The 22,907-nt window shown below is 43.7% G+C and overlaps 1 protein-coding gene across 2 annotated transcripts in view; it reads right to left on the minus strand.

Moving 5' to 3' along the window:
• ERMP1 (endoplasmic reticulum metallopeptidase 1) overlaps positions 1–16,732 on the minus strand; it is a 40,920-nt gene extending 24,188 nt beyond the window's left edge. For both annotated transcript variants that reach the window (XM_025423539.3, XM_049092964.1), the window contains exons 1-4: positions 16,377–16,732; positions 14,529–14,830; positions 10,145–10,272; positions 9,412–9,517 (exon numbers count right to left, since the gene is read on the minus strand). In XM_025423539.3, coding sequence (XP_025279324.3) covers positions 9,412–9,517; positions 10,145–10,272; positions 14,529–14,830; positions 16,377–16,729 — 889 coding nt within the window. In that variant the 5' untranslated portion in view covers positions 16,730–16,732. The remainder of the gene's footprint in view (positions 1–9,411; positions 9,518–10,144; positions 10,273–14,528; positions 14,831–16,376) is intronic.
• Between the last annotated feature and the right edge of the window lie 6,175 nt (positions 16,733–22,907).

A 22,907-nucleotide genomic window follows, 5' to 3' on the forward strand; every position in this document is an offset into this window, starting at 1 on the left:
CTACTCCCAGATCTGGGGCTAGGAAAGTATGAGGGTAGTTGAACATCTCGTGCCAGGAGGTGAGAAGGTGCTCAGAGAAACCCATCAGAAGGACACAGGCACCAGTGACAGGGCCACCACTGGCCCAGCCAGAAACAATTCACACATCAGGATGATAGCAACAGAACATGCAAAACATATGACACACTGAAATAAACAAGGGAGAACAGAAAGCTTTCCTTCGAGCAGAATTCCAACTATCAGTTATGGGTGAAAGAGAGAGAGAGAGAACACCCAGCACCTGCCTAACATTACAGTAAAAATGCTTTGCATCCAGAATCATTGATGTCTGCCGAAACTAGGATCAAAGTCCCACAAGAAACAGGATGTGTCCTCAGTGTCAGAGTACCTATTACAGAGAGGAAAACAGTAAGTCCACAAAGTAGAAAAACCTGGCAAATACCATCATCAAATGACCAGAAGCTACCATCATCACCAGTGCTCAGAGAGGACAAGCTTCCCGATGTGGCCAAGGAGGATACAGATGTGAATGAATGGCGGTGATTATCAAACTGTATGATGTCAAAATGCTGTTATTAAAATACTATTACAATTAGATGTTAATAACCAAAATTATACTATTAAAATATTATGAAAATCAAACCGAAAAGCAGGTGAAGCTAAACTAGAAAGGAGAGCATCATAAACAGCAGGTTAATAAACGGTCACTCTGGGGCGAAAGGGAGGGAGCTGGATCTGAGAGTCTAGGTCCTTGCATCCACAGGGAGACAGAGGTATTCACCTTACCATGGTTAAGTTTTTCACTTTTCTACTTTTATGTGTGTGTTATATAATCACTGTGACAGGTTTATAATAAAACATGACAATCAAATGCTATTTGATCCTGGATTGGAACTCTGAATTAAAAAAACCCAGCTATATCATTATTGGAACAATTGGAAAAAATAAAAAACATTAGATCATAGTTTTATATTGTCATATTTTGTGAGCATCATATATGCACTGTTATGAAGAAATATATCCTTGTTCTTTATCTACCTAATTATGTTGAGATTATCGACTGTGATTTTTCCCCTTTATTATGCTACTATGGTAAAATACATACATATATTTTCATATATTAAACCATCTTCATTTAACCATTCATAGTTACAGGATATAAAATCCAAAAATCAGTTACGTTTCTATACACTAATAGTGAACTGTCAGAAAGAAAATTAAGAAAACAATTTCCATTTACAGTTGTACCAAAAAAAAAAAAAAATACCTAGGAACAAACTTAAGCAAGGAGGTCAAAGACCTGTACTCTGAAAACTATAGGACACTTATGAGACAGAGTGAAGAAACAAATATATGGGAAGCTATTCCATGTTCATGGACTAAAAGAACCAATACTGTTAAAATGTACATACTACCCAAAACAATATACAGATTCAGTGCAATCCCTATCAAAAGTCCAACAGCATTTTTCACGAAATAGAACAATTCTATAATTTCTATGGAAGCACCAAAACAAAAACAAAAACAAACAAACAAACAAAAAAACACATATAGCCAAAGCAATCTTGAGAAAGACCAAAGCTGGAGACACCACACTTTTTTATTTCAGGCTATGCTACAAAGCTACAGTAATCAAAATAGTATGGGACCGGCATAAAAACAGATACACATCAATGGAATAGAATAGAGAGACCAGAAATAAGCCCACACCTACATGTTCAGTTAATTTATGTGAAGCCAAGAATTATATAATGTGAAAGGACAATCTCTTCAATAAATGGTGTTGGGAAAACTGGACAGCCACAATGCAAAAGAATGAAATTGGACCATTCTCTTATATCACACACAAAAATGAACTCGAATGTGTTAAAGATTTGAAAATACAAAACCAAGAAGAAAATGGGTGGTAATAACCTCCCAACATCAGTCTTGGCAATGATTTTTTTGGGTTTCACACCAAAAACAAAGGCAACAAAAGTTAAAACAAGTGGGAATACATCAAGCTGAAAAGCTTCTTCACAGCAAAGGAGACCATCAACAAAATTAAAAGATAACCTGTAGAATGGGAGAAGGTATTTGCAAATCATATATCTTATAAAGGGGTTGATATCCAAAGTATATAAAGACTCCTACAACTCAATAGCAAAAAAAGGGGGGGCAGGAGATTTGAATAGACATTTTTCCAAATAAGATGTCCAGATAAGTCAATGGGTATACAAAAAGATGCTCAACATCACTCATTCTCCAGGAAATGCAAATCGAAACCACAATGAGGTATCACTGCACACCTGTTAGAATGGCTTTTACCAAAAAGAAAAGAAATAAGTGTTGGTGAGGATGTGGAGAAAGGGGAATGCAGACTGGAGCAGCCACTGTGAAAAGGAGTATGTACCCCATGTACACTGCAGCATTAGCCACAACAGCCAGGATATGGAAAATGTTCATCAGTGGATGAATGAATAAAAATGGTATATATACCACTGATGGTATACTGGAATATTGTTCCAATGGAATAATTATTCAGAGACACACACATGGAATCTTATTCACACACACACAATAGAATATTATTTAGCCATATAAAAGAAGGAAATCTTGCCATTTGCCACAGCATTGACAGACCTTGGGGGTGTTATGCTAAATAAGTCATAGAGAAAAGTAAATACCATTATGATCTCACTTATATGTTACATCTAAACAAAAGAAAACAAAAACTCATAGCTATAGAGAATGGACTGAGAGCTGCCAAAGGTGGGGGCTCAGGGGAGGAGGAACTGAAATGAGTGAAGGTGGTTGAAAGATACAAACTTGCAGTTAAAAGATAAGTCAGTCTTGGAGTGCCTGGCTGGCTCAATGGGTGGAGCATGCAACTCAAGTTCCAGCCTCATACTGGGTACAGGGACTACTTAAAACTAAAAAAAAAAAAAAAAAAAAAAAAAAAAAATTATATATATATATATATATATATTTTTCAAGTCATAAAAAGAAGGAAGTACTCACTATGTGCTACAACATAGATGAACCTTAGAAAACATCGTATGTATTGAAAAAAGCCATATATATAAAAAGATAGATAGATCCGGGATGCAATGTACAGCATGGTGACTACAGTTAATAATATTGTACTATATACTAGAGAGTTGCTAAAAGAGTAGATCTTAAAAGTTCTCATCACAAGAAAAAATATTTTGTAACTGATGATGGATGTCAACTAGACTTACTGTGGTGATCATCTTGCAATATATATAAATACTGAATAGTTTTGCTGATACAGGGAAAAGAAACATCTTGTATTCCTGGAATATGCTCAACTCAGCTGGAAAATTTTCTTGTTTGTGTGTGTGTGTGTGTGTGTGTGTGTGTATACATACACATGTATTCTTTTGGGTGGATACCTAGGTCAAGTGGGTAAATTTATGTTTAAGTTTTTAAGAAACTGCCAAACTAAGTAGTAGTTAAGCTTCGTTTCAGAAGAAATATAAATTCAGAGAACAGTAAGAATTTTTTTTAATTTTTATTTATTTATGATAGTCACACAGAGAGAGAGAGAGAGAGAGAGAGGCAGAGACACAGGCAGAGGGAGAAGCAGGCTCCATGCACTGGGAGCCCGATGTGGGATTTGATCCCGGGTCTCCAGGATCGCGCCCTGGGCCAAAGGCAGGCGCTAAACCGCTGCGCCACCCAGGGATCCCAACAGTAAGAATTTTTTAAATATTACTTTAGTTTTTAAATTTTTTAAACTTCAGATTTGCAGAAAGGAAGTAGAATGTAATACCCAGGGCTGATGGAACAGGCGGTGTCCTACACTGTTGGTGGAAGTGCAGATTGATGTTTTGGGGCAGTCTGGCAGTAGAGACCACTTTAAAAGACATGCAGACCCTTCTATCTGACAAGGCCACTTGTAGGAATTTATCCCGTAAAATAACTGCACATAGACGCATAGATCCGAGTACTGTGTAGTACACACACACACACACACACACACACACACACTTTGCTGGATTTAGTTGGCTAATATTTAGGATTTTCATATCTAGGTATGGCAGTTATCTACCAAAAGTATTTCCCAAAGCTGAACATATCCACGTTATAACTAATTCTATTTGAAGTGTGCATCACATACATGAGTCCCATTTATGAGACTGTTCATAACAGCACCCTTCATAAGAGCCAAAACCTACAATCTGATATCACCGGTAGAATGGATATTCTTGTCAATGGAATAGTATTCAGCAATAAAAAAAAAAAAAAGAATGAAGTCTGCTAAACACAAGACAGATGAGTCTTACAGACTTGATACTAGGTAAAAAAAGAAGCCATAAAAAAAAAAAAAAAAAGAAGCCATACATAAAAGAAAACACAGTGTGGGAGTCAATTATAGAAAGTTCAAATACAAGCAAAATTAAATCTGCCAAGACAAAGGTCAGAATAGCAGGAATCACAGGGGAGGATCTTGGAGTGCAGTTCAATACTCTCAGTCTCGATCTGGGTTCTGGTTACATGATTATATTCAATTTGCAAAAATTCATCAGGCTGAACATGCAGATCTGTGTGCATTTCTTTCACAATTCATGAAAGAGGAAATAAAGACACTTAAAATGTTAGTACTTGTGAAAAAGGTAAGACCCATCAGCAAGAAAGAAACTGACGGTTTGTAAATATTCACCACCCGGTCTTTAACCCCCATAGAGATCCGACTACTGTGTGCCTACGCTCCAGCCCCGCCCCAACTGGCACTGACCTCCCCCTCAGGCCTACAGGTCAAGTTCCCATACAAAAAGGAAGTCTCAGGAGACTGGGATGGGCAAGTCGGTCAGCTCCTGAGTGAGCTACTCCCCGTAACATGAACGAAGCAAAAGGAACTCTTACAGGAGAAATTATAGAACTGAGGGTTTTACTCTGTGGTTATGAATCATAAGAAGTAGATACAAACACTATCCCATTTTTACAGATGAAGAACCAAAGCATGCAGATCTGTGACTTGTTCAAGGGTGCTTGCTATAGGTGCATCCTATGGCTGGGATCTGAACTTGCCTTCTGGCTGGAGCCTGTGCTGGATGCTATGGGAGCCAACTAAGACAAGCAATTCCACTCCTGAGGAGTTTTGCAATAGCTGGGAACAGAAAAATGAGCAGTGGTTGGATGAGGGGAGAAATGTTTAGGTCACCATTAATATAACTGGTCTCCTGTGCATGGACCTAGAAGGCATTCTCAAGTTTTTAGTCTTATAAAAAAAACCGAGAAGACTATACAGTACTCGGATCTATGCATCTATGTGCATTTTTACGGGATAAATTCCTACAAGTGGTCTTGTCAGATAGAAGGGTCTGCATGTTTTCTAAAGTGGTCTCTACTGCCAGACTGCCCCAAAACATCAATCTGCACTTCCACCAACAGTGTAGGACACTGCCTGTTCCATCAGCCCTGAGTATTACATTCTACTTCCTTTCTGCAAATCTAAAGTTTAAAAAATTCAAAAACTAAAGTAATATTTAAAAAATTCTTACTGTTCTCTGAATTTATATTTCTTCTGAAACGAAGCTTTACTACTTAGTTTGGCATTTCTTAAAAACTTAAATTTACCCACTTGACCTAGGTATCCACCCAAAAGAAAGGAAAACATACATCCACACAAAGACTTATTACAGACAAACGTTCACAGCAGCATTATTCCTGATAGCCTGAAAGTGGAATCAATCCAAATGTCCATCACCTGACGAATGGATCAACAAAATGCATGCTATCCACACAAGAGAACATAATTCAAGTTATAAAAAGAAGGAAGTACTCACATGTGCTACAACATAGATGAACCTTAGAAAACATCATATGTATTGAAAAAAGCCAGACTAGTGAGTGTGGGGCCTCTCTGTAGGGTAATGAGAAGATTCTAGAGTTGACTGCAGTGATGACTGCTCAACTTTGTGAAGAGATCTAAAAACCACTGAGTTTTACTTTAAATGAGTGAATTATAAGGTATGCGGCTTACTCCTCAATAGAGCTGTAGTTTTAAACGAATGCAATCTCAAGCAGGTTATAAAACAGCAAATGGCACAGGATCCCATTTTCCTAAGATATATTAACTTACTATATTAATGTGTGTGTATAGAAAAAATTCCAGAAGAATACGGACTAAATTGTGAAACTGGTTTGCTCTGGGGTAGGACACGGGGCACGATATTTTTCACAAGAGAAAAAAAAACAATTCTGTGATTCCTCTGCTTTTGGGCTTCTACTTGAGATTGGCAGTATCTGAATTTTTCATAGGGGACATTTATTACTGGTTTAATCTGATTAAATTTTTAAATAATGGATTTTACAACACTTCAACTTATTAAAGCAGCCTTACTAGGTCATGACATAAATCACTAGTCTGATAAAGTTAAGTCATTCTTTCATGCACTCTGGCTCTTTCCAGAACGAGGTAGTGATGATTATTCCAGTCACTAAAAACCCCCTGAATGAAAGTCTCTCTCTGAAGGGACAATGGACACTAGTGAGTACAAACTGTTTTAACCAAAACGTTTCCAGGACAGGACAAGTGCCTGTCGAAGCAGCTGAGGACGGGGCAACCTCGCAGGACTCCACATCCTGGAGGCTTTAGCCTTGCCCTGGGAAAGCCATCACTGCAAAGAAGCCAGGCTTCTGTGGGCAGTGGCCCATGGAAGGGAGATCCCAAGAGCTGCTAGAATGTCAGCACGCCCGGAAAGCTGCCTGGCCCGCAGCTCAGCTGCCAGCAGCAGCTACCAAAACCTAAAGGGAGAACTAGGCATAAAAACTCGGGGTGGGAGTGGGGGGGAGGGTGGATATTCTCTCCAAATCTTCTGCAGGATGTCCCTCCAGACAAAATCAGTTTTGAAGGGTGAAGAATTTATTTTCCAATGAGTGAAACTTTTTAAATTGTACATACAGTTTATCCTTGAACAACATGACTTTGAACTGTGCTGGTCCACTCATATGTGATTTTTTGTAATAAATATGTATAATACTGTGTCTTTTCTCCTATGATTTTCCTGACAACGTTTTCTCTAGCTCACTCTATTGTAAGAACACAACATGCAACACACACAACATACAATATATGTTAATTGACTATTCGTTATCAGTAAGGCTCCGGTGTACAGCAGACTACTTAGTAATTAGGTTTTTGGGGGAATCAAGAGTTACACACAGATTTTCAACCATTCCGGGGATCAGCACCTCTACCCACCCCATTGTTCAAGGGGCAACTTTATATTGCTAATTAGTAACAAGTCTGTTCTTTGCTTTTACTATGAATCAAATACAATGCCAAAATTTAAACAACACAGAAAACTATAAAGAATGTAAGTAAAGCAGTAATGACCATTCTGGTTTTAAATTATGGAGCAATTGGGATCCCTGGGTGGCGCAGCGGTTTGGCGCCTGCCTTTGGCCCAGGGCGCGATCCTGGAGACCCGGGATCGAATCCCACATCGGGCTCCCGGTGCATGGAGCCTGCTTCTTCCTCTGCCTGTGTCTCTGCCTCTCTCTCTCTCTCTGTGACTATCATAAATAAATAAAAATTAAAAATAAATAAATAAATAAATAAATTATGGAGCAATGGAGAGTTCAAATTGGCTTTTCACATTTGGCCCCATCCTCCACTCGTGTCACCCACCACGTAACACTCACCAGCCAGCAGGGACCGCTACTGTAGTTTAAATCTTTCCAGATAATACAATTACATCCAAAATGTATGCAAGTATATGATTTTTATGTAAAACTATCTATATTTAGTAAAAACACCATGGACTGTAGGTTAGTCACACCTAGCAAAAGTGGGCACTCAATAAATGTAAATGAAGAAATTAACTTGGATCTAGATCTAACTAGTCCTCTCTGGACTACATATGAATAAAATACATTAATATGTATGCACAGGATACATATGTGTTAATATAGATGCACAGAATAAATTCAGGAAAGGTACAGTCCAAACCTTAGGCCTGGTTTTGATCTGGGTCCTAGGAGTGCAGGAGTCAGTGCTAACAACTGAGAATTTAACAGAGTACAGGCCCAGGAGAGAAAAGATAGAGACACACTCCTGCCCACGTGGAGCCCTGACATTTTCACTGGAGGATAGATGCAGTGTAAGTAACAGATGCGACAGTAAGCTCTGCTTACAGAATTTCCTTTTGCTCCTTGTTGCGGTTGTTCAACATGTAACCCTCCTATCCTGACAGAACCCAAGAATAGGAGGGCCACGGACAATAGCGAGGCCCCTACTGAGCCCCACAGATATCAGAACCAGCTTCTCCTGAGTTAGGTGAGGCATTAGAGCAAACAGAAACATCTGAGAGTTAGAAAGGAGCACATTCTCATCTCACGACCTTGAGATTCTCAGAGGTTAGCTGATGTAAAAAACATATGCCCATTTTGAAGGGTAAACGTCTAAAATAAGTTGGATGGAGAATATTAAAACACAGCACCATTTAGGTGATATACACAGACATAATTAGCACTTAGCACATCTTAACTGATACTGGGTATTTAAAGGGCACTAGAGAGCTCCTCTATCAGCTTACTCACTTCTCCTGGCCCATCTCCAGCACCCCCATTACAGAACTTCTACTGAATGCTGTGTGTCTGGCTAAAGTGCACTATCCAAATTTCTAACACACCAGGGAAAATGGTGTGGAACTTCCCACAGCAGAATTTAAGAAGCCCAGAACTGCAAATTCTGTTAAGAAACATGACAAATGATCCTTACTAACTTAATGGGTGCTATCCCTAAAACCTATCAACTGGTCATCCTTAGGAAAGCTTACTCATAAAATAAAAAAATATTTCCCTGGTTGATGAAGTATTACTGAATTCCATGACACTCAGCTCAGGGATCATTTTAAAGCCTTTAACCACAGGCGTATTTTCTCATTTTAATTCATTACATGGTTGTCATTTAATATTATTTACATCATAATCACCTGTAAATGATAAAACAAAGTCCACCACTTATAGGACAATTGGGTTAGTGGTTACGAACATGGGCTGCAAGCCTGTACCACCCAGGGTCCATCCCACTGCAACTTTTACCAACTGTGAAAACTTACGGATGTTGAAACATCTCCTGGCTCGGTTTTCTTATGTGCAAAATGGTGGTCATGACAGGACTCACTCCTCAGGTTGTTCTGAGGACTCAGTGACTTAACATACGATCAACGCTTTGAACAACACTTAGCCCATAGCGCTACGCAAGTTATTAGGTGCTGTTAATATTATCGTGTTAAAAACCCCAACAATGACAAAGTAAAACTATCACATGCTTTACAAAGAATGTTTGTTTCATCAGAGATTGCTTGAGTCCGAAAAGCTTCCAATTTTATAAAAATAAGAATGGCATTAAAGTATACAATGCAACTGCACTGAAATGTAAAATACAACTTCACATACCTGTTTGAAACACAAGTTCTTTCCCTCCCACACCCGCTGCCTCCAAGTTAATAAATGCACGAATCAAGCTGGCCCAGGGGTGCTGAGTTATGAAACCATGACTGGCCTGGGTAAGAAGGAAGTAAAACAAATATAGATTAAACCCTCTTAAATGATCAAAGTCTTTATTTTGCTTATTTTAAAGACAGAATGTCTGTGTTGATAAGGGGGAAGAATAAAAAAATTATCATTTTCAAAGGTAATTTTCAAAGGGAATGTCTAAAGACATCTATCCGTTTCTCTACGCATAATGGCTGTATGTGGTTTGCTGAGTGGAAAGTCACCATCACAGAAGGCAGCCTGATTTCCATGAGTGCTGCCAAACAATATCCTCAGTAAGTGTGAGGCTAAGCCAACGGAACAGAGGAGAAAGGACAGTCCTCGTGCTCGGGTATTCATGCTGTGTGCCAGCTGCAAAACATCTCTGCAACTCCAGTGTCCCAGAAAACCCGAGATGGTTAGTTATGCTATCACAATGCCCTTTTATGAATCAAACACTGACAAGATGGTCTGTTCTGAGTTTTCAAATACTGAACATGGGTACACAGCGGTTGTGGAAGTTTTGAAGTACTGCCAGATACAATATTATCGTTTTAGGATACCGCAAATGAATAATCAAAATGCTTAAGCATTAGCTATTATTACTGTTCTCATTATTACATAAATCTAGTATTTAAAAAGAGCAAAATCTCACTTGTAGGACATTTTCCTCAGCACCATTAAAGAGAAATATGACAGCATGATGTAAGGCTTCTGAAGACGTTGACAAGACACGAAGAACTTCCAGCATCACTGAGCAGCTAACGGCATCATCACTGGCACCTTTAAATCAGAAAGAGAGTTTGGTCCTCAGATCTTAAAATTTTTACAGAATGAAGGGGCCCCTGGGTGGCTCAGTCAGTAAAGTGTCTGCCTTCAGCTCAGGTCATGATCTCAGGGTTCTGGGATAGAGCCCCACGTTGGACTCCCTGCTCAGCGGGGAGTCTGCTTCTCTCTCTCCCTCTGCCTCTCCCACTGCTCATGCCTATTCTTTCTTCTCAAATAAATGAATAAAATCTTGGGGGGAAAAAACTTTTTACAGGATGAACTGTCATGGCTAGGAAGGGGGTTTTCGTATCAGTTGGTTAAGTCTGACTATTGCTCTCAGCTCAGGCGTCCATCTCAGAGTTTGAGCCTTGTGTTGGGTTCCACGCTGGGCATGGAGCCTACTTTAAAAAAAACAAAAAAAAGAAAAAGAAAAAAAAGCAGCCTTGTGGCTCCAGGACCAGAAGCATAGCTCTGTCACCATCAGCTGACAAGGGCAGCCACCAGTGATGTCTCACTCCATGAAGGCTAGGATCCTCGTCTGGCTCCCCTGTCTGGCTCCCCTTCAGACTTCTGTAGAACTGTGCCTAGTCATGAGCAGTCACTCAACTCACATGTCTGTTCAATCAGCAACTAGGTGGACCTCAATTAATACTGAAAAGTGGCATTCTCATCAATTCCAGGCAATCTGCTCCATTCTCTCTCCTCATTCCACATCTTTTGTAATATTCTCATTTTTGGTGTTCTAGCTTGCTACATCATCTCCCACTGCCACTGAGCCTTTCCTACTCCTTGTCCTACCAGAATCATAAAGCTGCACATCACTCCACATTTACAGAGGGGACTGTCTCGGTGGGGCAGCATTTTTTTTTTTAAAGATTATGTGATGAAAGGGGTCATGTAATGAACAAGTCAAACACAACATCAGGGATGCCTGGATGGCTCAGCAGTTGAGTATCTGCTTTTGGCTCAGGTTGTAATCCCTCAGTCCCGGGATCGAGTCCCACATTGGGCTCCCTGCATGGGGCCTGCTTCTCCCTCTGCCTATGTCTCTGCGTGTCTCTCATAAATAAATAAATAAAATCTTAAAAAGAAACAAAAACAACAATATCAAATCTAAGACAACACAAGAATGGAGACCGATGACCTAAACAGCATCCCTGTTCCCAGCAGTGAGAAAGCAGAGGCGCTCATCAAATGACTTCACTTCTTGATTCAGAAGGTTCGTATATTTATTAAAGGTGATTATAAAGAGGACTTTAATACCTTGATTTCTTAAAAGCACCATAAAAGATAAAGGAACTGACTAGACATTTGATGATATTAAAGAATTCTTATTAAGTTTTTTAGATGAGGTAATTTATGGTGTTATAAGTGTACCCAGAGAGAATCCTTATCTTTCCATGATATAGACCCAAAATACGGAGAAATAAGTATGGCTGAGACTGGATTCAAAATAACCGGGTGTGGGGGGGGGGTGTGTGAGATGTGGGAACAAGATCGGACTTTAGAAGTTAGGTGAATAATTCTGCTTTTGTACAATCTGAAATCTTCCATTCTAAAAAGTTTCAAGTGTAAGTAAAGCAGCTAAGGTGTAGTAATAACCCAGGCAACAGCATCTCTGGGCTTACGCGCTGGAACGCAGAGTGCTACAGAATTCAGTGTGGGTTTCAGAGCAAGAAAGACCTGCAAGTAAATTCCAGCTGTTATGTACCCTACGACTTCTGGTCTGGAAGACAAGGCCCGTGAGAGTTACCTCACAGGTGTGTTAGGAGGATTACAAGACAGCGTGGTCCATGTCCAGCGTTAATTGTTCCTTCTCTTTACAAATTAAAGAAAGCCTCTGCAACCAACTAAAATGCTTGTTTTGGGCACTGCTAATTCCAGACCCCCCTTCCTACTCAAGAAGAAACTATTTATTAGCTATCTTTGTCTTGGTGTTATCACTAGATTTTAATCAAAGTGAAAAAAGTCATCATTATCTAATTACTATCAAGCAGAACCTCTACATAACTATCAGTAAAAAGGCACACCTTCTGGCAACCAAAGGAAATGACTGTTTTTTTTTAACTTTTGAGACTCTGAGCTACCTTAAACATCAACAGCAAACAATAAAGTATTTGTTCAAAGTGAGAGAAAGGAAAAGTGAAAGAAATATATCTGGGGCTGATTAAACAGTTAATATGTCTATTTATGTTCCTTTATTTTAATGGCTCTGGCATCTGAAAACAGGACTAGTGAAGTGAAGCATTAAATACCGGTTTTTTGTTTGTTTGTTTTTGAGAGAGAGAGAGGTGGGGAGAGAGAGAGGGAGAGGGAGAATCCCAAGCGGGCTCCAATCCCAATGCCCAGGGCTGAGCTTGACAAGGGGCTCCATCTCATGACCCTGAGATCATGACCTGAGCCGAATCAAAAGTGAGATGCCAGACTGACTTGAGTCATCCTGGGGCCTCAGGATAAATACCTTTCCGAAAGGGATGGGAAGTGAGAGGACAGCATCTCTAAGGGCGGGTGGTAAACCGACATCACTTTCCAGTCAGAATTAACCCTGAAATTGAAACCACCACTGAGATAACTCACGGCCTCTTCTACCAACAACCTGAAGCCATGCAGCATACCCAAGAAGACACTTCAGGCCTTTCTGTGGGTAATATTATTCCAAAGTGTTATCAGTTCCTAAAGTTCAAGATACACTGCTGAGAAGAACTCAAAACTAAAAATATCTCCATGTCTCATTTAGTTCATCCACTAAAAAGACATAGGTGATAGTCTATTTAGTGACTGTGTTTTTTCAGCTATTTTTATTTATTTTCAACTATTTTTAATGATGTATAATTGACAGAAATTTCCTTGAAATCATTGGCTAGGTATTCTTATGAAATCTTAATTAAAAATGGGTTCCAACAACCCACAAAATCGCCATCCTTTCCTTCCTGGCCTCTGTGTATGTGATTTCTAACATCTGGCACTATGTTTCTGATACTTGCATACACGTCTTTCTTCTATATCGCTCTTAAAGAACCATGGTGTTAATCTATCCCATGCAAGAATTTAAGCATTATAATAGGGGGACATTTACTCTACAGCTTTGAAACAGGCATAAAAGACTGGTTTCCCTAAGCACACACAAAGGTATTTCTGACTTTATAAAACAGATGTTTGTATACAGATACTTGAAAAAGCAGTTGCAAAATGCTTGCAATTACCAAGCTTTTTGATTAAAGATATCCTGATATGAATCATTTTATTAAACTTTTTTCTCTTTTGCATAATTCTAGATATTCATATGAACCTGCTATAAGTTCAAGCACTCCAGAAATATTAGTCAAATAGCCAAAAAAAAAAAAAAAAGTTTTTCATGCCCAAAAGTACTATCTCGTTTTTACAGATCAGAAACTGAGCAAAGAAGAGTTTACATAGTTTGCCAAAAAGAACATTAACTACAAACTAATAATATCTTTCCTTTGAAATGCAGCTCAAAGAACTGCCCGGCCAGGAACCCCAGCATCTGGTGACACCTTTGTCTCTCTGATCAGCTAAGTTTACTCCTGTGACAAAAGATAGGGGTGAACAGATGCTACCTCAGCAACTCCATCTCTAAAATGCTATGATTCCACTATAAAATGTTGTTTTCTATTCGTCCCTATTTAAAAATCTAACTATGGAAAACATCTCTTTCATGAATCTTATTTTTAAAAATATAAGTCCACGTGAGGGAATTCTCATTCCTTCTACAAGTATTCATTGTGTCAGGCACCATCCTAAACATCAAACGTTCTATCTTGTTGAAGTATTTTCACAGCAAGATTAATGGATTAATAAGATATTCTCAGATTATGGCATTCCTAGTAAACCAAAACTCTTCCCTGACAGACCGACAGACACTGGTAGGAGGGCTGCCCTCCAATCCCTGCATCCCTTGAAGGCAAAAAACTGTCCCTTCATCCCAAATCCCCAACCCTCATACAACACCTAAGCTAAGTGAACATTCACGTGATGGAACCCAACCCCAGGTTTGGGGACACATGGCTGGCAACACTGATAAAGCAGCCATGATCTCCCAGAAACACTCCAAGTCCTGTCACTGGGCTGCTGGCTCTGACGTTCACAAAAATAAAGCACGCAAGCACTTGAGAGAATAGTGAGGGATTTGGATCTCAAACTCAATGATACTATTCAAATGATCTTGAACAACTGCCCAAGCAGCTTGGAGTTATTAAGCTATCTGAGCTTATTGAGGTATAACTCCACAGAACTAAAAGTCAGGTCCATACCTGGTGAGTTTGCCACAGAGTCAAAATGACAGTTGGCCAGGACAGCGTGCTGGGCCCCATCCCTGGGCTCCAACTTCACCACGACATTGGTGATGTTGTCATAGTAACTTGTGAAACCTCCCAAGAAGTCAATGCTAAAGGAGCCGGTAGGCCGTTGCACGTCTACTGAAATCCTGTGAAGGCTGTTGCTCTGAACTTCAATCAGTTTAATCTGTTCCAAGAGGTAACGGACCGTCACAATTTCATTTTCTGGACTTCCTGTGGTCCTCGGGCCAATGGATGTTATGTGTTCAAGATAATCCCTGGAAGCAACCAAAAGAATAACAGTGACAAGGAGCACGAGGCTTAGAATGAGCACTTAACCCAGGACTTTTCCTGTGTGCCCTCCCACGCCCCTGTGAAAACCAGTTCTTTGACTTCTCACATGAAAAAAAGGCCGACTTTAATTATTTCAGGTACCCTATGAAAATCACTTGTCAGGTCCCATCGTTTTGTCTCCCATGAGTTCCTCCCTTCAGTTTTCTCCACCCACCCACCACTCTCAAGTTCTTCATATCCCCCAATCAAAGCAATACAACGACCAAGGATTCTATTCTAAACATATGACTGCTGAAGGCTGGCCAGACCCAATCCAACTCTTGAAGGTTACTGATCTTTTTTTTTAATATAGATTTTTATCCCATTTATTCGAGAGAGGCAGAGACAGAGGTGGAACCAGGCTCCTGCGGGGAGCCGGAGGCAGAACTCGATCCCAGGACCCGGGGATCACCACCTGATCCTGAGCAGACGCTCAACCACGAAGCTGCACAGGTGCCTCAAGGTTACTGATTCTAAGCAGCAGAAGCCAATGAGCAAAGACAATTTAGTCCAGAGATAAAATAAGCAAAACAAAACAAAAAACCCTTTCCACTGCTGAGAATGGACTCAGCCCTCTCCCTGCACACTGGGCCTAATAACTTCAATTTGGGCCAAAGCCAACCCTACCCCTAAAACAAACAAACAACAAAAATGTGTTGTCTTTTCACTGCATTCCAAGTGGGCAAAAAAAGAAAAAAAAGGGGAGTGGAGGAGAGGTGTGTTCCAGAAAGCCCTTAAGAAAATAAGCTTCCAGCACTTTGTAGTCGGCAGCTTTTAAAACACAGCGGCTGTTGAAAACTCTGCTAAGCTTACGATTGTAGGCGCTTTGACAGAGCTTTGCTAGCTCGCTCAAAGGTCCCTTCATCTTCAACTTAAGAAAGAAACAACCAAATCTTACACACCAGGGGCCCAAGGACAAGCCCCGGGAATCCGAGAACCGCCCGAAATTGTAAAATTCTGAATGCGCATTCTTTCACAAGTGCCTCAAAGCCTTGCAGGGGCGAGGACTGTGACCCTCAAGAGGTGAAGGGCTCTGCATTACGCCGCCCCCCCCCCCCGTGATCACCTCCCCCACCCCTACCTCCACCCCCACCCCAACCCCGAATCTATAAAGCGGCCTCGGTACACAAGCGTGTCTCCCCGTCTCCTGTGCGAAGCCGGAGGGCCGACAGAAGGTGGAAGTTGCTCCAGAGGAGGGGGGGGCACGACTGCCCGGCCCCCACGTGCAAGCGGGGCAGCACCGCGGCCGACGAGCAAGCCCAGCCCGCGCCCCTGCCCTTGCCCCGGCCCCTCCCCCGCCCGCTGCACGCGCCCCGTAAACCCTGGCTCCGGGCCCCCCGCCCCCCTCCACGTGCGTCCGCGCGGCGCCGGCGAGCCCGGGCGGTCCCGCGGGGCGGCCAGGTGGGCGCACGCAGGCGGGGCGCCCCGGGCCGGGGCCTCGGCCGCTCAGGGGCGCGCGGGCCGGGCGGAGGCGGCGGCGGCGGCGGCTACCTGGCTTGGCGGGCGTCGAACTCCCCGGGGCGCCCGGTGGCCCCGCGCAGCACGAGCTGCTGCAGCGACAGCTGCACGAGCGCCCGCAGCGCGAGCAGGTAGAGCGCCAGCCCCAGCGCGGCGCGCGCCTCGGGCAGCCCGGTCCCCGCGCCACCGCCACCGCCGCCGCCGCCGCCGCCCCCCGCGCTCCGCTTCCGGGTCCTCGCGCCGCCGCCGCCGCCGCCGCCGCCGCCGCACGTGTCCCGCGGGGGCTCCCGCGCCGCGGCCTCCCTCCCCGGCTGCGCGTCGTCCCGGCGCTCCGCTCCGACGCGGTGCCGCCTCACGGCCGCCGCCGACTCCGACCCCCACTCCATGGCCACCACCTCAGCCGCCGGCCGCGCCGCCGGACACGGCCCCGCGAGCGGCCGCCGCAGCGCCTCCTAGAGAGCGGACGGAAACTGCAGAGGGCCAAACTTGTGCTGATTGGCCCGTCCCGCCGCCGCCCAGCCCCGCGTCGCGGCCGCGCCGGCCGAGGGGGGCGTGCCGCGGGCCTCCCGCTCCCGATGCCTGCCCGAGCCCCGCGAGGCGGCGAGACGAACGCACGCGGCGCGGCGGGCAGGTCCCCTTTCGTGAGGGGCGACAGAGCAGGGAAAGCAGGCTCCTCGCTCCTAAGATGAGAACGAGGGGGCTGCGCCGAGGAGGCCCGGCCCGCGCCATCCGCAGCTCCGCAGTCCGACCGCGTGCGGCCCCCGCGCTGCCCTCGTCTCCACGTGACGCGCGACGCGCAGCGGCGGCTCCCACTTACCCAACACCTGCCCTGAGCCGCGCGCTGCGCCCCGTGCTTCCTGCCCCAGCCCATCACCCCCGAGCAGGGAGGAAGGTTGCGCCTCCCGAAGAGCTGAGGCGCTAGACCGCTCCCGGGGGAGCTGCAGCCCAGCCCAGCGGGCTCCCAAGCTGGGCCTCTCAGGGTGGCACTCTGCAAAGGAAGGCTCGGGAAAGCCGCCCCTCCCTCCGCGCCACCCGATGCCAGAGACCGGCTGGTTTTCCCCCTGCCTGCTGATGCGCTGAGCCTCTCTGCCTCGAAGCTGTGCGTCTCCGGCACCGGGCACCGAGGCCAGCTGGGCAGGTGCACCTGCCCGACCCCCTGGGGGGATGCTCCCGGCCGCGCTCAGGCCCACCCGAAACCAGGGCACCGCTTATCCTCAGCTCTCCCGACACGCCGTCCTCTTTCTCCGTCCTTCCTTTTACAACGTGATCCTCGCACGTGCTGTTCAGGCTCCTGGGATCCTTCTTGCCTCCCCTCATTGCCTAGCTACCTTCTCTTCCTCCTCCAGATCTCAGCTCCAGTGGCACTTGCTCAAGCAGAACTCTCCTAATCTAAGGAAGCCACTTTCCCTAATTTGTAGGATCTCACAGCACCGTGGTGTGCACATTATCATTTAAGATCTTTATTAAGATTTTATTTATTCATGAGAGACAGAGAGAGGCAGAGGGAGAAGTTCCCTGCTGGGAGCCCGAGGCGGGACTGGATCCCGGGACCCCAGGATCACGACCTGAGCCAAACGCACATGCTCAACCACTGACCCACCCAGGTGCCCCTATTTTATATCTTTCTCATGAAGACTGTAAGCTCCACAAAGACAGGAATCATGTCTGGCTTCACTCACCATTTTATTCCATCTCCTAACACAAAGCACCACACATAAGTAGTTAATAAATTTTCTCTTAAAAAAAATTTCTGTATTTATTCATGAGAGAGAGAGAGAGAGAGGGAGGCAGAGGGAAAGGCAGGCTCCCTGTGGGGATCCTGATGCGGGGCTCAATCCCAAGACCCCAGGACCATGACCTGAGCCAAAGGCAGACGATCAACCGCTGAGCCACCCAGGTGCTCATCAATAAATATTCCTTGACTGAGTCATAAAATGAAATTTTATGGCAGCAACATAATTTTAACGATTCTTTTTAGCCGACGAGGTCCGGGAGACCAAGGACAATGCCTATCTTGTTTATTCATCACTATGTTCCCGATGTTTATCTCTGTGCCTAGCGCATGGTTGTCACTCAATACGTATTTATTGAACGAGCAAATGAATATATATTGTCTTTTGTAAGAACCAGATTTCTTGCTATTCTCTTTCCAAAAACTCAAGTACCTCTACCATCTTTGGAAGCTAAGACGTCAGAAACAACTCTGTCCACTGTAGTGTAACAATATGTGGAGCTCACTCATTCTTAGAGGAAGGGCACACATGTCCCCTGATCTTTTAAGCTTTACTTATTTTATGCTGTCACTTTCTGGGCTGGGTGGGTATCAGAAAACCCAGGGGTGAGGTGTACACCTCAGGAGCTGTGTTAGTAGTTGAATCATTTGGGCATTCTTCTTCTGAATGGGTGATGTGTGTTAAGCATTCTCCGATGATATGCTGTGGAAGGCAGTGAACCAGAGCAGAAAAGAGCCAGGGTGTTGGAGTCAGATCTGAGATCCTCAAATTGTGTACCTTTCGATGAGTATGTCATTATGCAGGTGACAGTCTCGGGATCCTTATCTGTGATCATGGAGATAATGTCTGCCTTAAAGGGCTTTAGTAAGGATTAATCAGCTAATATATAGGATGATCTTTACACATAGGTCTCATTAAGTAATATTTTCTGGAATGCTCCTTCTTATACAATCTTTTGCAGATTGGACAAAAGGGCATTTTCCTATGGTGATCATCGCAGGGCCCAAGGTGGTGCACATTATTTTAGCTGGGTCCTTGATGACAGCTTTTCTCTAGACTTGTGTAAACTATGGTATTCACATTTGAATATTTTTAATGTACCAACTGTCAGATATCTACTCTATCAGATACTGGCCAAGGTGAGGAAACATACAGAAGAATAAATCTATGTTTCTGCCTTCGCAGAGCTTACATTCTAGTTGAGAGAGACAACAAGAGGGTGTGTATCTGTGGGTGAAGAAAATGTCACATAAAGTGCTACAAAGAAAAATAAAGCAGAGAATTGAGAGTGACTGAGGCTCTTCTTTTTTTCAGTTGGGTGATCAAGGAAGATCTGAGATGACAAGTGAGGTAACCTGAACGAAGCGAGAGATGGGGCCATAAGAGCCTGAGGAGAGAATGTTCCAGGCGGAGGGAAATGCATAGGGGATATTCAGGAGCAACGCTGAGTAGGGCTTGTGGCTCAAGCCGACTGACCAAGAAGGGTGGTGATGGAGGGAAAGTCAGAGAAGTAGGCTGGGCCTGGGCAGGGCCTCCTGAGTGACAGCAAGGACTCTGGGGTGGTGTTGAGCCGCCAAGAGCCGTGTGCTGAGTTTTGTGTTGTAATATTGCTCAGAGCCTTGGTGCCAGGCAGAGCAGCACCCTGACCACACCTGGATCACAAGGCTAACAAGAGACTTGGCTAACATCCAGCCTTTGAAGTGTTTGAAGCCATTGATCTGTATGTTTGTGTGTGTGGGTAGCAGACCACTCATACCCTAGTTCCCAACTATCAAGTCCTGGGTGGGGGCGGAATGAGACATGCAAGGCTCTGAGAATGAGACAGCAGCTCTGTCTGGTGACCTACCGATGACTGGGGTTGACTCACCTTATCCCGCTTGGCAGACAGTTGACAAAGGGAGAGCCTGACCAACCTACAGGCACAGAGATGTCCCAAGTTCCCTCCGTTTTGCCACCTCTCAGGATTTTCTAGTAAGCTGACCAAGTTGAGTGAAAGGGCACACAGGCTGTCAGGATTCAGGGGAAATGCCAGTCCTACCTTCCACTGAGCTCACCCTGGAGCCAACGTGCCTCCTTCTTTGGAAAAGGTGCTCCTAGGGCACCTGGTGAAATGAGGCTGGCAGAAGCTACAGTGACAGTAAAATCAGGGGAGGTCCCGGGCCGAGAAGTGAGAAGAGAATCCAGATCAGCTACAAAAAGACAAATGGGCTGAGAAAACCGGAGCTTTTGGAGGGGAGAAAAATCAAATCAGAATCTCATACCATATCACACACCCAAAAAGAAAAATAAAGTAGAATTCGGAATTAAACATAAATTTTTTAACTGGTAGGAAATAAGGTAGGGGCACCTGGGTGGCTCAGTTGGTTTAGCATCTGACTCTTGGTTTCTACCCACGTCGTGATCTTGGGGTCCTCTCTCTCTCTCCCACTGCCCTTCCACCTCCCTCTCAAATAAATAAATAAATAAATAAATAAATAAATAAATAAATAAATAGATCTTTTAAAGAAAAAGAAAGAAGGTAAACATAATAAGATAATTAAGACTTCAAATGGACAAGGACTCTAACCAAAAAAAAAAAAAAAAAAAGTAGAAGAAATCACTGAGGGAAAAAGTCCCTCTTAACTTTATATTAAAAACAATCACTGGGGATCTGGGTGGCTCTGTCGGTTAAGTCTCTGCCTTTGGCTCAGGTCATGATCTCAGAGCCCAGAGTCAGGCACCCTGCTCAGTGGGGAGTCTGCTTCTCTTTCTTCCTCTACACTCACTTCACCCGTGCTCATGCTCTCTCCCTCTCAAATAAATAAAATATTTTTTTAAAAATCACCAAAAACATGAAAAGTCAAATGATAAACCTGAAACATTATTTTCAACAAATTCTAAAAACGGACTAATATACTTTTACTCTCATTCTGTCTTGATAGATAACTTATAAATATAAAATGCTATTATGCATTTATAATTTACTATATAATTTAATAGATCTATTTAATCATATATATTAAAATCAGTAAGAAAAATACCAATGCCTCAATAGAAAAATAGATAAACCATTCATCCTTTGTATCAAAAGAACACATGTAAAAATGTGGACCATTTCCACTTAACATGTTGCAAAAGCTTTTTGTCTCAGTTTTAATTATAACATGCATTGCTCACATAAAGGTTAATAGATGAGCACTTTTATCTGATGCAGGTGGGATACATACTGGAATACCCTTCTAGAAAATAACTTGGCAAGATGAGCCAGGAGCCTTAAAAGAATTCACAACTTTGAGGGCACCTGGGTGCCTCAGTCGGTTAAGCATCTGCCTTCAGCTCAGGTCACGATCCATCCCAGGGTCCTGGGATGGAGCCCCCACATTGGGCTCCCTGCTGAGTGGGGAGTCTGCTTCTCCCTCTTACTCTCCCTCTGTCAAATAAAAATACATAAAGAATCTTAAAAAAATCACAACCCCAGATGCAGTATTTTCAGAGGTAGGAATCTACTGAAGATGTAATTTTATAAGATCGTAGAAGAACACCTATCTATAAAAATCAAATATGTGGAAACTACTTCAGCAGAAAAAAAATAAAAGGAAAGTTCAAATACATTATAGTGCATCCAGAGTGTGGGACGTCACGTAGCATTAGATGCAATGTCACCAAAGTCTATTCAACAATGTGGGGGAAATGTTCATCTTATACATATTAAGAGAAAAATATACAATACAAAATTGAATAAAGAATATATTGAATGGATATTAAATGTGTGGAAGAAAACACATCAAAGCAATGAACAGCAGTGACCTAAGAGTGGTATTTTTCTTTTTTAACCATTTGTGTCTCTGCCATCTTGTCTAGCCTGGGCTTAGTGTTCGCTGTAAGAACCTCAGAATGTGCTCAGGCCCCTGAGCCCTAGGCCTGGGGAGACACCTGGAATCTGCCGCATTGTCACCCTTCCCAAGGGAGTTAATGAACTGATTCCAGCATGGATGTGATGGGTGTGCTTTCAAATGGCTTTGGCTTTTGAATTTTCTTCTCTCTCCTTCATAGCACATTCCTAGTATTGGAGGAGAAGAACCAGGAATCTTAAGAGTCTCCAGGATTTATATGAGGAGTACACATCCAGGGCTTTGCGTTTCCCCCTGGGCTGCAGGGGTAGGTGAGCCAGGGCACAGAGATGTGACTCAGCAGTTTGGGGGGGAAGCTGACTCTGTGCTGAAGCTGGTTGTTTGGGGGCTACTAAAAAATTAATGAGTGTGTGTACTGTGGGGGCTCGGCCCCCCTGGGGCTGCACACTCTGAGCCCCCATCCTTTCTGGAGACTCTCTCTACATGGCTGTCTCCTCCCGCAGTCCCCTGAAACCCTCTGCAGGTGTCTCTCCTGGACTGGTTCCACTTGGCCTGCAAGCCCGTGACCTTTGTCGAGTGCTTACTGGCCAAAAATAGCTTCTGCGACCTGCGGCTTTCCCAACATGCCCCAAGGAGAAAGAGACAATGAAGGATCTTGGATGAGAATGACAGATATCTCTCATCAAAGTGTGGTCTGAGGACCACATAACCTAAGAATTGCCTGGGGACTGGGATCACACCATGCTTCTGTGTCTTGTGACCCACCTATTGCTTCAAACCACTTCGGCACGGGCTTCCCTATCACCTGCCATGTCAAACTCCAGTGAATGAGCTAAGCTTGCTATGTCTCAGTTTCTCCATCTGAGAAGCAGGGCAAACAGGGCTGTTTTGAGAGCCAGGATGAGCTCCAGATGTGACAACTGCTGCCCCTGTTCTGTGGGTCAGACCTCAGCCACAGGACGTAGGAAGCCGGGGAGATAACACCTGTGCATCTTTGACTC

The sequence above is a fragment of the Canis lupus genome, chromosome 1 (genome assembly GCF_003254725.2).
Source record: "Canis lupus dingo isolate Sandy chromosome 1, ASM325472v2, whole genome shotgun sequence".
NCBI lineage: Eukaryota > Metazoa > Chordata > Mammalia > Carnivora > Canidae > Canis > Canis lupus.